Source organism: Pogona vitticeps, chromosome 1 (assembly GCF_051106095.1).
Source record: "Pogona vitticeps strain Pit_001003342236 chromosome 1, PviZW2.1, whole genome shotgun sequence".
NCBI lineage: Eukaryota > Metazoa > Chordata > Lepidosauria > Squamata > Agamidae > Pogona > Pogona vitticeps.
In genome coordinates this window covers 266,797,166-266,808,669 of record NC_135783.1, presented here as the reverse complement: position 1 = coordinate 266,808,669, position 11,504 = coordinate 266,797,166, and the positions used below count along the sequence as shown (strand labels likewise).

General features: G+C 37.5%; 1 protein-coding gene across 4 annotated transcripts in view; it reads right to left on the bottom strand.

Annotated features, from left to right (window-relative positions):
• USP47 (ubiquitin specific peptidase 47) overlaps nucleotides 1-11,504 on the bottom strand; it is a 102,167-nt gene continuing 90,663 nt past the window's right edge. For all 4 annotated transcript variants that reach the window (XM_078383940.1, XM_020789905.3, XM_020789906.3 and 1 more), the window contains 8 exons: nucleotides 10,160-10,335; nucleotides 7,401-7,481; nucleotides 6,281-6,396; nucleotides 5,620-5,738; nucleotides 4,975-5,105; nucleotides 4,221-4,268; nucleotides 3,550-3,680; nucleotides 1-1,520 (listed from right to left, as the gene is read on the bottom strand). In XM_078383940.1, the coding sequence (XP_078240066.1) occupies nucleotides 1,346-1,520; nucleotides 3,550-3,680; nucleotides 4,221-4,268; nucleotides 4,975-5,105; nucleotides 5,620-5,738; nucleotides 6,281-6,396; nucleotides 7,401-7,481; nucleotides 10,160-10,335 (977 nt within the window). In that variant the 3' untranslated portion in view covers nucleotides 1-1,345. The remainder of the gene's footprint in view (nucleotides 1,521-3,549; nucleotides 3,681-4,220; nucleotides 4,269-4,974; nucleotides 5,106-5,619; nucleotides 5,739-6,280; nucleotides 6,397-7,400; nucleotides 7,482-10,159; nucleotides 10,336-11,504) is intronic.

The window sequence follows — 11,504 nt, the reverse complement described above, 5'->3', positions numbered from 1 at the left end:
TTTGGTTAAAATAACAACAAAATGAACAAATGTTTTATTGGCATGTTCATTGTTGTAAACAACATCTGGCATGGAAAAGTTTACCAAAACCTTTTATTGATTGATATAAATTAGATGGTATTTTCAAAGCCAAAACGAAAGTGAAAGAATTCTCTATGGAATTATTTGTAAATGATCTTGTAATGTAGCAAAGCAAAATTGTACTTCTCTAAGCTTTGCAATGCAATCATGTTTACTGTATCAGTCTGTACCACATCCGGAACTACTGGTGAATTTATACTGGGAAGTGTTAAAAGACATCCAACTCTGGAAAAAAAACACTCTACATATAAAAACTATGAATCAACTCGAGGAAAAATAAAATATGACTTGCAATGGTACTAGAAGATGCAAACGTGCAATGAGTCCCCAAACAAAAATGTACAAAAATACGTAGCCGATCAAAACAAAAACAAAACCCCAAAACTCATTAACATGGGAAAATTACAAATCTAAGTACCCAGCATTGCTCAACAGAAGATGAATACAAATTTAAATAGGCAACTATACTCATAAAAGTACACAAAGAATATTGATATGTGAAAAGAAACATTGTAAGCAGCTGAAATGTAATCCTGCCAACTTGTAAGGGCAGAATTGTATTTACACACACTGAATAGAACAAAGAAGTTGCCTGTATCCATAACCTAAATAAAAATCAGTTACAACATTTCTGCAAAATGGAACACCATCTGCTGGTATGGTAACTTTTGCTAAAAATACTTTCTTCTTCTTCAGATATCCTGTTCTGTGGAAGAGAAATCCAATGAGATTCAGCTAATTTTTAAATTCATTTTGTAAAGTTGGGTACTGCCAATTTTACCACATATCCGTCCACTTTCACTCTCATGCTTTAAAAAAAGCCAGTCATATTTACTTCAGAAATCTTCAATGAGGTAATGTGTGTATCAGTGAAACAAACAGAAAATAATTCATTCATGGCCTTTCCACAGCTTTTATTATCAAGCTATGTGTATCCTGTTTGAGGCTAGTTTACTAGCTACCGTTTTGTGCACATTGTCCTCGATTTTTGCTTATTACCCTCCCCACCCCATTTTCATACTTTTCTTTTTTATTTGCACATCCCTTTTCTCTTTACAGTACATTTGACTATAGTGCACAACATGATTCCAAGTCAAACAGTGACCTGACTGGGGTACTGAGCTTGATGGGGCTGCAGTTTTACCAATCAGTGCTGGTGTCTTGTCTGTACACCTCATGTCCTGCCATAACGGCACTACAGTCGTAGTGTACCTCTCTCACACTTCTCAAAAAAGCTTCCTCAGAGAAAGTTCTGAAATAAGTATCAGTCTTGAGTCAAATCTTTATTTGGCGCTCCATCCAGATATATTTTTAGTGCTTTTTCTTTACGAGGGGAATAGGTCACACGGTGTCCAGTTTTCTGAAGTCTGCTGCTTTCTTTTTTCATCAGTTCATTTCTCTGTTCCTCTGTCAATTCCACCACTTCTTCAGTTTTATCCCTATTGATAAACAGAACATGTTTTCAACTGCATACATACAGTTTAATTTACACACAGTGAAACCTTGATCATTTTTTATCTATCTGTTGATGTAAACTCAGTCAGAGTTGCTAACATCTCTGCCATCTGTGGTCATCTTGTGGTAAGAACTGAGAACCGCCAGTTCCAAAGGCAAATTCTGAATCAAGGATAAATTCTGCACCAGAGTCAAAAGAATGGTGCTGCAAAACAACTTTGCCGAGGACCATTCTGAAATGGAACAAAGGGTCAATATTCATTTTCTCTACTTAGGCCCCCAAAGGAATGTGCCAGCAAACTAATTACAGACAACTATCTTTGGCCATCTCATGAGAAGAGAAGACTCCCTGGAAAAGACCCTAAATAAAATAAATAATAAAATAAAATGTTGGGAAAGTGTGAAGGCAAGAGGAGAAGGGGATGACAGAAGACGAGATGGTTGGACAGTGTCATTGAAGCAACCAACATGAATTTGACCCAACTCCGGGAGGCAGTGGAAGACAGGAGGGCCTGGCGTGCTCTGGTCCATGGGGTCACGAAGAGTCAGACATGACTTGACTAAACAACAACAATCTTATGGTAAGAAAATCAACTGGAGAAAATCATAGAATAATGAAGTTGGAAGAAGCCTGTAAGGTCATTGAATCCAACCCCCTGCTCAATGCAGGAATATAAATCAAAAGATATCTGCCAGGTGGTTGTCTAAATTTCTCTTCAATGACTCCTGTGTTGGAGCACCCACTACCTCTCGAGGTAACTGATTCCACTGCCGTATTGCTCTAATGTTACGAAGTTTTTCTTGATAACCAACTGAAATATGGCTTCCTGTAACTTGAGCCCATTGTTACATGTCCTGCACTCTGGGATGTTTGAGAAGAGTTTCTGCACTCAATGAATCCACTTTGAGTTAATTCCCCAAACAGTGGCTGAAATCTTGTTGAGCAATGTACACTGCATAAGGCGGATGATGTAAGAACATAAGAAGAGCCCTGCTGGATCAGGCAAGGGCCCATCAACTCCAGCTTTCTGTATCTCACAGTGGCCCCACCAGATGCCTCGGGGAGGACACAGGACAACTAGATAACTGTTTCCTGATACCACTCATCTGCATCTGCCATTTGGAGGTACCTTCCTTTTAAGTCTGGAGATTATACATCCCCATCATGGCTTGTAACTTGCGATGGACTTTTCCTCCAGGAATCTGTCCACTCCCCTTTTAAAGGCATTTAGGCCAGATGCCATCACCACATCCTGTCATCAGTAATGACAATTTTTAAAGAAATAAAATATTTCTGGTTCCCTCTTGAAGGTCGCAAGGCTCCCGTGAGATCCCTTTCATGGAGGACAGGTGGAAAATTTGATTTCTAAAAATCACCACTGCGTACGTTAAAGCCACAGGATTTCAGCTGGTGCATTCTAATCTTTAAAATGTATTCAAAATAATGTCATAGTATCTGTCCTGTATTGCTGGACATACTGCATTGTAACTTTATTTAAATTTTGCCCAGGTTTGGGGAAGAGAACATTCTGGACAGTAAATAGTTGAAACAATCACACAAAGCCTGTATATTTTGTCACACTTCTGTAAATGAAATTACATTTTTGGGGGCTATCCCAGTCATTTACAACATGGCAGCTACATACATAGCTCTTGAACAACAACAATGGAATACATATAATGTTCTTCCATATAATCTCCATGCAGCTACAGATTCTGTTGTGGCCAGCATCACAAGATGCTAACAAGGTGGCTACTGTGTTAGTCCACAGATATCAATTTTGATAGTTAAAATGCAAGAGTTTAAAGAGTAGTAACTTCACACATAACAACAATTTCAGCAGAATGGTAGTGAGGGGGAGAAGTCTGATCTGTGATCGGCCCACTCCAGACTCGCCAAACACACAAATTCTGAAACTTCAACCCTCTTTCTGTTTTTTCATTTCATACCAAAACTTACAAGTTAATTTAGAATGATGTTACAGCAATAACAACAGCAACGAAGAGACATACCTATAAAATATCACAGCTCCATCATCACAAATGTAAAGAGGCCATACATTCAGTGTCGAAACCTTAGGATTCCAATCCAAGTCCTGATGTATCTCTAAAACTGAGATCTCACATGGAAAAGTCCCCCTACCCTGGAAAAAAACAGAGATTCATACTAAATAAGTGTATATAATGTGAAGGGTATACAGAATGTACAAAGCCTACCATACAATCTCAAAGGTAGGCCCAGGAAGACCATCAGATTTGCACTAGTCATCGTTTAGACCCCTGTTCTCATTCACTTCTTTCATTCCCCAAACAAATACTGTAACTTATATTTCTGTCTACTGATATATGAACTTAAAAATCCGATTTATGGCACAGAAAGAGATGTTGAAGCACCCACAGGTTAAACACTACAAGCTGGGTGCATACATGCCCTTTAAGGAAAGAAGAGCTCCTTCAGGTCCTGAGGCCTCAAATTGAGAAATGAGATAGTTTTCACCAGTTCTACTTTTTTTTTCTTTTTCCTGTGGACACCTATAGTCCCATAAAAGCCTTCCTGGAAATTTCAGGGATCCTCACAAAAGTGTGGAAGGAAGGATGAATTTATAAAACCACCTCATCTTCCCAGAATCTTAGTTTAACTTCATTCATGGAAAGTCTATTTAGCATGGAGAAAAAGTTCTTACCTTTGCAAACTCAACATTTTCTAATGGAATTCCGCTTATTTCACTTAACTGTTAAAAAAAGTAGACAATTTATTTGTTGGAGGTAAATGTAAGATTAATGTTCCCCCTAAGCCATGTGGGTGCACGCCACTGCATCCAGTGCGCACAGCAGAGCAAGTGTATCTGCCCATTAGCAGCTGAACTCTGTGCGCAAGGGGCAGAACCTCCATGCAGAGCTCCAGAAATTAGAGGGAATGTTGTTTAAGATGAAACACATTTTTATGTTCTTCTTATGACATGCAAAGTTCTATATAAGATACGTCATTTTAATTTATGCAAGATTCTGAAAATCCTTGATTTTTTTTCCCTTTGGGAAGAAAAAGCACATTTCTATCTTTGCTGTGAGTTCTTTGAAAATACACACATAAGGACATAAAAGGTTCACAGTTCACTGTAACAACCTATCATTCTTTGCATTTTCTAGAACTTTCTCTTCTCATGTTGTTTAATCAATACATGCTATACAGTACATTAAAGCAGAAGACAAAATAGTTTTTTTTTAAAAAAAAAAACACCAACTGACCATAGTTTGTAAATACTGAATAACATATACACTGGCAAACATAAAATCTGCTCCATTTAGGGGAGATATCACACCATCAATGGCTATTTTATATCTATTCAGCAGCTCTGCCCTGATTAGGTTACCTTTCACAAATTAAGGAGACATATATGGATACTATGAAGTACGTTTGTTAATGCAAATCTAATTTACCTTTTCTTTTAATTCATCAACACTACTGCTCTCCAAAACTACTTCCTGAAAAGGATCCAGCTTCATCTCTGATGGCTTCCATCTTCTTGACAGAACTGCAAGCTGTGACATAGATTTCATTTTTTCTGGTCCTACAAAAGTTATTAGAACTATTGTAAAAGCTTTCAACAAGATATTTTATTGACAAACACAAAATTAAAAGTTGATGTAAAAATCAAAACTTTTAAAAGAACAAATACTCGAATGCATATTAAACACAGCTCCCATTTGAAGCTTTGGCCTAGAGCTTCATAACATATCATAACTCACTATACTATTCAAAAATCTGGCTCGTTATTATATAAGATAATAAAACTACACATCTGTGCCTTCTGAACTACCATTATACATTAATATGTACATACTGCACAGCATCCCACTAAAGCTGTAAGCCTGTATTTCTGTGCCTGTAGAGCTACGTATAAGGCCTAAAGACCTCGGTAGGATTGATTTTTACACACACAGACAGGATTGGGCTGTTAAAAATGTTTAACTGCTAAATTTCAGATAATGTAGTCAGCTAATTATGATGCAAATTAAATATATTTCTGATTATTTCTAAATAATAAGCTAGATCAGTAGTTACCAACTGAACAGTGTTATTACCATCAAGTATTTCCAGAAAGACTTCCCAGTTACTTGAAATATTTATATCTTCTTCATAAACATGATAATCTAGAAACACAGTTCCTGGATTTTTCCACGTCTTCTTTCTTAGGCGGAATCTAGAGAAACAAATGAAACACAAATTAGCATGTATCTGTAAATTACATTTGCTAGTAATAGTGACATATCTTGATCAAAGCTAAAGCTAGAGTATTTATATTACAGGATGTGCTTTTTATGGAAGGGATCTAACAAATTTGAGTTAAAAACAGAAAATACAACTTCTCAACCTCATTTCATGGAAACTTTATTTTTAGAACACTGTGACTGAAATCTCAGAAACTCGGTATTGTTTTAGTTCTAAAAAGTAATATACAAGATAGCTGCAAAGACTGTCACTGAATGCTACACAGCCCAAAATATCTATCATGTTCATTTCAGTTATTAAGCAACACTGGATAATTCTGATAAATTGAAAGTTGTAGGAATTACTTCTCATGCCTCGTGTTTCCTAAGGTTTAGTTTTAGCAGACATAATAGCAAATAAGTGTATTTCTACTCAATTTTTGATACATATGGCCAAAATCAATAGTTCCCAACCTTGCAATCCTCATGTTGACTATAAAGATATAAACTGGAACTTCTCTATAATGGTGTTTACCTGTCAATGGTTAGATTTAGCCCACACTGCTCCCTGAGCTGAGGAAGTAGTTCCTCTTTTGACTGCCGCACTGTCATTCCTTTAGCAAAAACAGAATCGAGAAGAAACTTGCAGGGCTGTGAAAGCAAATACAAAATCATTACACTTATCACATAAAATATAACTTTTCTATTTCACATACACCACAGCTATAAAATATAAGAATACCACCATTTCCAATCTTCCCTTTCCAAGATATGCAGTACAAATTATTTCATGTCTCGGTAATCTGCAAAACTCCCATCAGCAGCAGCGCATGATACACTGGCAGTGGTGGGAAGAGTACAGCACAATGTTGGGCAATGAAAGAGAAAACTGGTCAGTCTTCAGTGGTCTCTCCACGTTTATCATAATGGCTTGTATGGATGACCAATATTGTGATTTACTAATCTGAAACATACATAAGTCTTTTTGCCAAGACAGTAAAACTAAGATAAAATGGACTTGTCCACAAAAGCTCATGTCAAAAATGTAGAAGTTAGTCTTTAAGGTGACATACCATTTTTGTCTTCTTTACTTTTTAATTTTAATTTTGTTTTTGTCTGACACGCTATGTCTAGAATGTGTGCTTATTTGCTATTCAATCCTGAAAATTTTTGCTCATATTCAATCCTGAAAATTTCTACATTATGACAATGTAGTAACAAGAGTCCTACTTAGGAGTTAAAAGAGTTAATCTAAATGTGAGGAGAGGTTGCTGTTTTTGTGCGTTTATGCAGAGTAACAACCTTATACATATGTATAGAATTCCAACTGTATAGCAAAGCTAAAGGAAACTCCAGACTTTCACTTTCCACATGCAGAGAATGAAGAGCTCATTTTCAGGAGGAGGTTGCTGCACCTGCTCCTGAAACATTCCCACGCTTGAAAATACTTTAATTATTTTATATATTAAATACACATATTCCACTACGATTAATTTACGTTGGGGGAAAGTACTATATTAACTGGCCCTTAATTGCTCCAGTAATTAAAAAAAGCATGTGTTACACATGCAAGGAAACCGCAAGTATATCCTTTTTGCTCTCTAGCTATTGTTGAGATATTAAATGTATTTTTGGAGCTTCAAGACATTACTTACCTCTGGATCATTTATCAAGAGCTGATAAACCTTGACTCTGTATTCCCCCTTCTTCAGTGCTCTCCCAAGCCTAATTGTTATCTTTAAAATGGGGGAGAAAAGAAGCAAGATTAAAAAAACAAACAAACCAGAACCTAAGACTCTTATCTTCAACAAAAAATATTGTCAATATAACAGAACCCCAACAAGTGAAGTGTCTATATACTTTTGTGTCTGTGACAATACAAACAGAAACACTGTACTGTTCAATTTGCATTAACAAACTTGGGAGGTGGGGCGAGGAAGCCTTCATTGACAGGGTCTCTCCCCAAAGTTCTGGGAGCAGGAATTCCGGACAATTCTGTGCCTTTTTGCAAAACAAAATTCTGGAATGAATTTCACTGAGCATCTCAACATTAAAACTCTGCAAGATACAGATGTGGTGTTCCAGAGAAAGGTAAATTTCACTTGTGTAACAAGCTTCCCTGGCTCTTTGCATCCATATGAATGGAGGGGTAGTCATGTACAAAAATGGACATAACCATATTCCAATCTATTCCACTGATTATAACAAAGAAAAGTAACCGCTTTTTTCCTTTAAAGAAGGCTGAACAAGTTAGAAGCACGGTATGCTTTACATACAGTCATGGCCAAAAATATTGGCACCCTTGCAATTCTATCAGAAAATGCAACCAACCCTTCTCTCAGAAAACTGTTGCAGTTGCAAATGTTTTGGTACTCATGTGTTCATTTCTTTGGTTTGCGTTAGAACAACACACACACACGAAAAAAAAAACCAGAAGAAAAGTCAAATCTGATACAATCCCACACAGAAACCCAAAAATGCACTGGCCAAAATTATGGGCACCGTGTCTAAATTGTAAGAAATAATTGTTTTCAAACATGTGATGCTTCTTTAATTTGTATTTAGATGCACCTGTTGCAAGCAAGAGGGGTGGGCAATACAGTAAGCTGGAGAAACGTTGACTCAACCTTTGTGTTGTGTGTGAAACTAAGCATGGAGAAAAGAATGAAGTGTAAAGAGTTGTCTGTGAATTTGAGAGAAAAAATTTGTGGAAAAACATTGATAATCTCAAGACTACAAGTCCATCTCCAGAGATCTTAATGTTCCTGTGTCCATTGTGCACAATGTCATCAAGAGGTTTACAGCCCATGGCACTGTAAACCTCCCTGGATGTGGATGGAAGAGCAAGATTACTGAAAAATTACAACAAAGGATTGTTCGAATGCTGGATACAGAACCCAGATTAACTTCCAAACAAATTCAAGCTGATCTGCAGACACAGTTACAACAGTGTCAGCTCGCACTATCCATCACCATCTGAATGAAAAGGGAAGGAGACCCAGGACGACACCACTGCTGACACAAAGGCATAAAAAAAGCAAGACTGGAGTATGCCAAAACTTATGTGACAAAACCACAATCCTTCTGGGAGAATGTACTGTGGATAGATGAGACAAAAGTAGAGCTTTTTAGTAAAGGACATCATGACACTGCTTACAGAAAAAGAAATGAGACATTCAAAGAAAAGAACACAGTCCCTACAGTCAAACGTGGTGGAGGTTCAAAGATGTTTTGGGGTTGCTTTGCTGCTTCTGGCACTGGATGCCTTGACTGTGTGAAAGGTATCATGAAATCTGATGATTACCAAAGGATTGTGGGGCGCAACCTAGTGGCCAGTGTCAGAAAGCTGCATCTCTACCAGAGGTCATGGGTCGTCCAATAGGACAATGACCTGAAACACACTTCAAAAAGCACTTAGAAATGGTTACAAACAAAGCACTGGAGAGTTCTGAAATGGCCAGCAGTGAGTCCAGATCTGAATCCCATAGAACACCTGTGGAGAGATCTCAAAACAGCAGTTGGGAGAAGGCATCCTTCAAATCTGAAAGCCCTGGTTCTGTTTGCAAAAGAAGAGTGGTCCAAAATTCCAGTAGGGAAGTGTAAGAAACTCATTCATGGTTACAGGATGTAATTGATTTCAGTTATTTTTTTTCCAAAGGGAGTGCTACCAAATATTAAGTTAAGGGTGCGAATAACTTTGGCCAGTGCATTTTTGGGTTTCTGTGTGGGACTGTATCAGATCTGACTTTTCTTCTCTGTTTTTCTGTGTTGTTCCAACACAAACCAAAGAAATGAACATGTGAGTACCAAAACATTTGCAACTGTAACAATTTTCTGAGAGAAGGGTTGCATTTTCTGACAGAATTGCAGGGGTGTCAATATTTTTCCCCATGACTGTATACTACACACCAGGCTTGGATATGGAACTTTTTAAGATGACCTATCTAGCTCTCCTAGGACTATATGAGAACTGTATGTCCTGCATAGTATGTGAAGAAAATCCTACACTCTCTGTCTTATTGACTGAAATTCTGTTGCCTGATGTACTAAAATGCACTAGAGTAGATCACTGAATCAGTAGGCATTTGGTGAATCAACTCTGTAAGTTTCATTCATTCAAACAGACCTACTTTAGTTGCAACTTACTTTAGTTTAATAAGCCAAGCCACAACTAGAGCATGCTCATTTGAATAAACTGAGCTTATAGAGGAGCAGACTCATCAAAACCTCAATGATTCAATGGATCCACTGCAATGTGCTATCTAAGTACAGAATTATAGAATCATGTGAAAGGGGCCTATAAGGCCATCGAGTCCAACACACTGATCAATGCAGGAAAACAAATCAAAGGATACAAGTAAAAGGATTTTAACCATTAAATACTTTTCAACATTCAGCAGGACATTCTGCTAACCTTATTGTCATCTGAAAAGGATGAAAGGGTCTCATTTAGCCGAACACTCTCAAACTCTTGATTGCTGGCATAAACGCGAAAGACCTTAAATTGAGAGGATGAGACTCCAACAAATGGCTCCAAGTGTTGTTTGAAGGAAGCAAGCGTAATTCTTTTATCCACATGAACCAACAACCCTAAGCCAAAACAGAGAAGGAAGGAAAGAAAAGTCAAACATATCCAAGCTCTCCATGTTGGATGTATATTTGCCTATATTTTTCTTGTAATCAAGCACTCACCTGTTTGATTACAAGTTACAGCAGTTGACAAAAAAAGCCTTTAGATACTCTCTGCTGCCACAGAAATGGAGATCACACCCATGCTGCCCTCAGTTTACAAACAGCTGCACTAAGATAACTGCACATGTAACTCTAATTCTTCCTTCTAGCTTTTAAAAGCGTTTTGGTGTATGCTTACATATGTCTAAAGACTTCTATCCACACCTTCTACAGTTGTGTGTCACAGAGGCAGTATACTTAGCTTTGTCTTTTCTGCAGGGCAAGGATAAAAAGCCTGTCTTAATATTCATGCAGTAATTTACTAGAATACACTGATCCTATTTTAAAAAGAGATTATTACTGTGTGTAAAAGGTGAGCCATTTTCACACTGGGAACCCAGCTGGAGGGAACAGAGAGTCAAACGAAGCTGGTGTCTCTGACTCCAAAGGGGGGAGGGTTTAACGTAATAGGAGGGGTTCATTCTTTTGTCTGTTGGTGTTTGATGATGTAAGTTGTGTGTTTGTAGTGTATTAATTCAATAAAATGTTTATTTAAAAAAAGGTAAGCCATTTTCATGTCTCGCATGGTGTATCTGGAATTATGTTAAAAATTAAGTCTCCAGTGGAATGCACAACTGATTGCATTCATCTTTTGTCTCATTAAGGTTACAATAAGCTGAAATGTCTTGGACTACTGGTATTCTAAATCTACAGCGTATTTCCTACAGTCTAAATCAAAAGGCACATTCAAATTACATATACATATAAAAAGAGGACTCTGGTTGAGACATTAGTAATTGTCATTAAAAGTAAGGGCTTTGAAGAGAAGATATACAGTCGTGCCCCGCTTAATGATTACCCTGTATAATGACGAATCTGCTTCACAATGATGTTTTTGTGATCGCAAAACGATGTTTTAATGGGTTTTTTCCACTTTGCGACAATCGGTTCCCTGCTTCGGGAACCGATTCTTCGCATTACGACAATCAAAACAGCTGATTGTGGGGGTTTCAAAATGGCCACTGGTTGCTCAAAATGGCTCCCCGCTGTTTTTAGGAGGCATTTTTCGCAAGACAGGCACCGGAAAG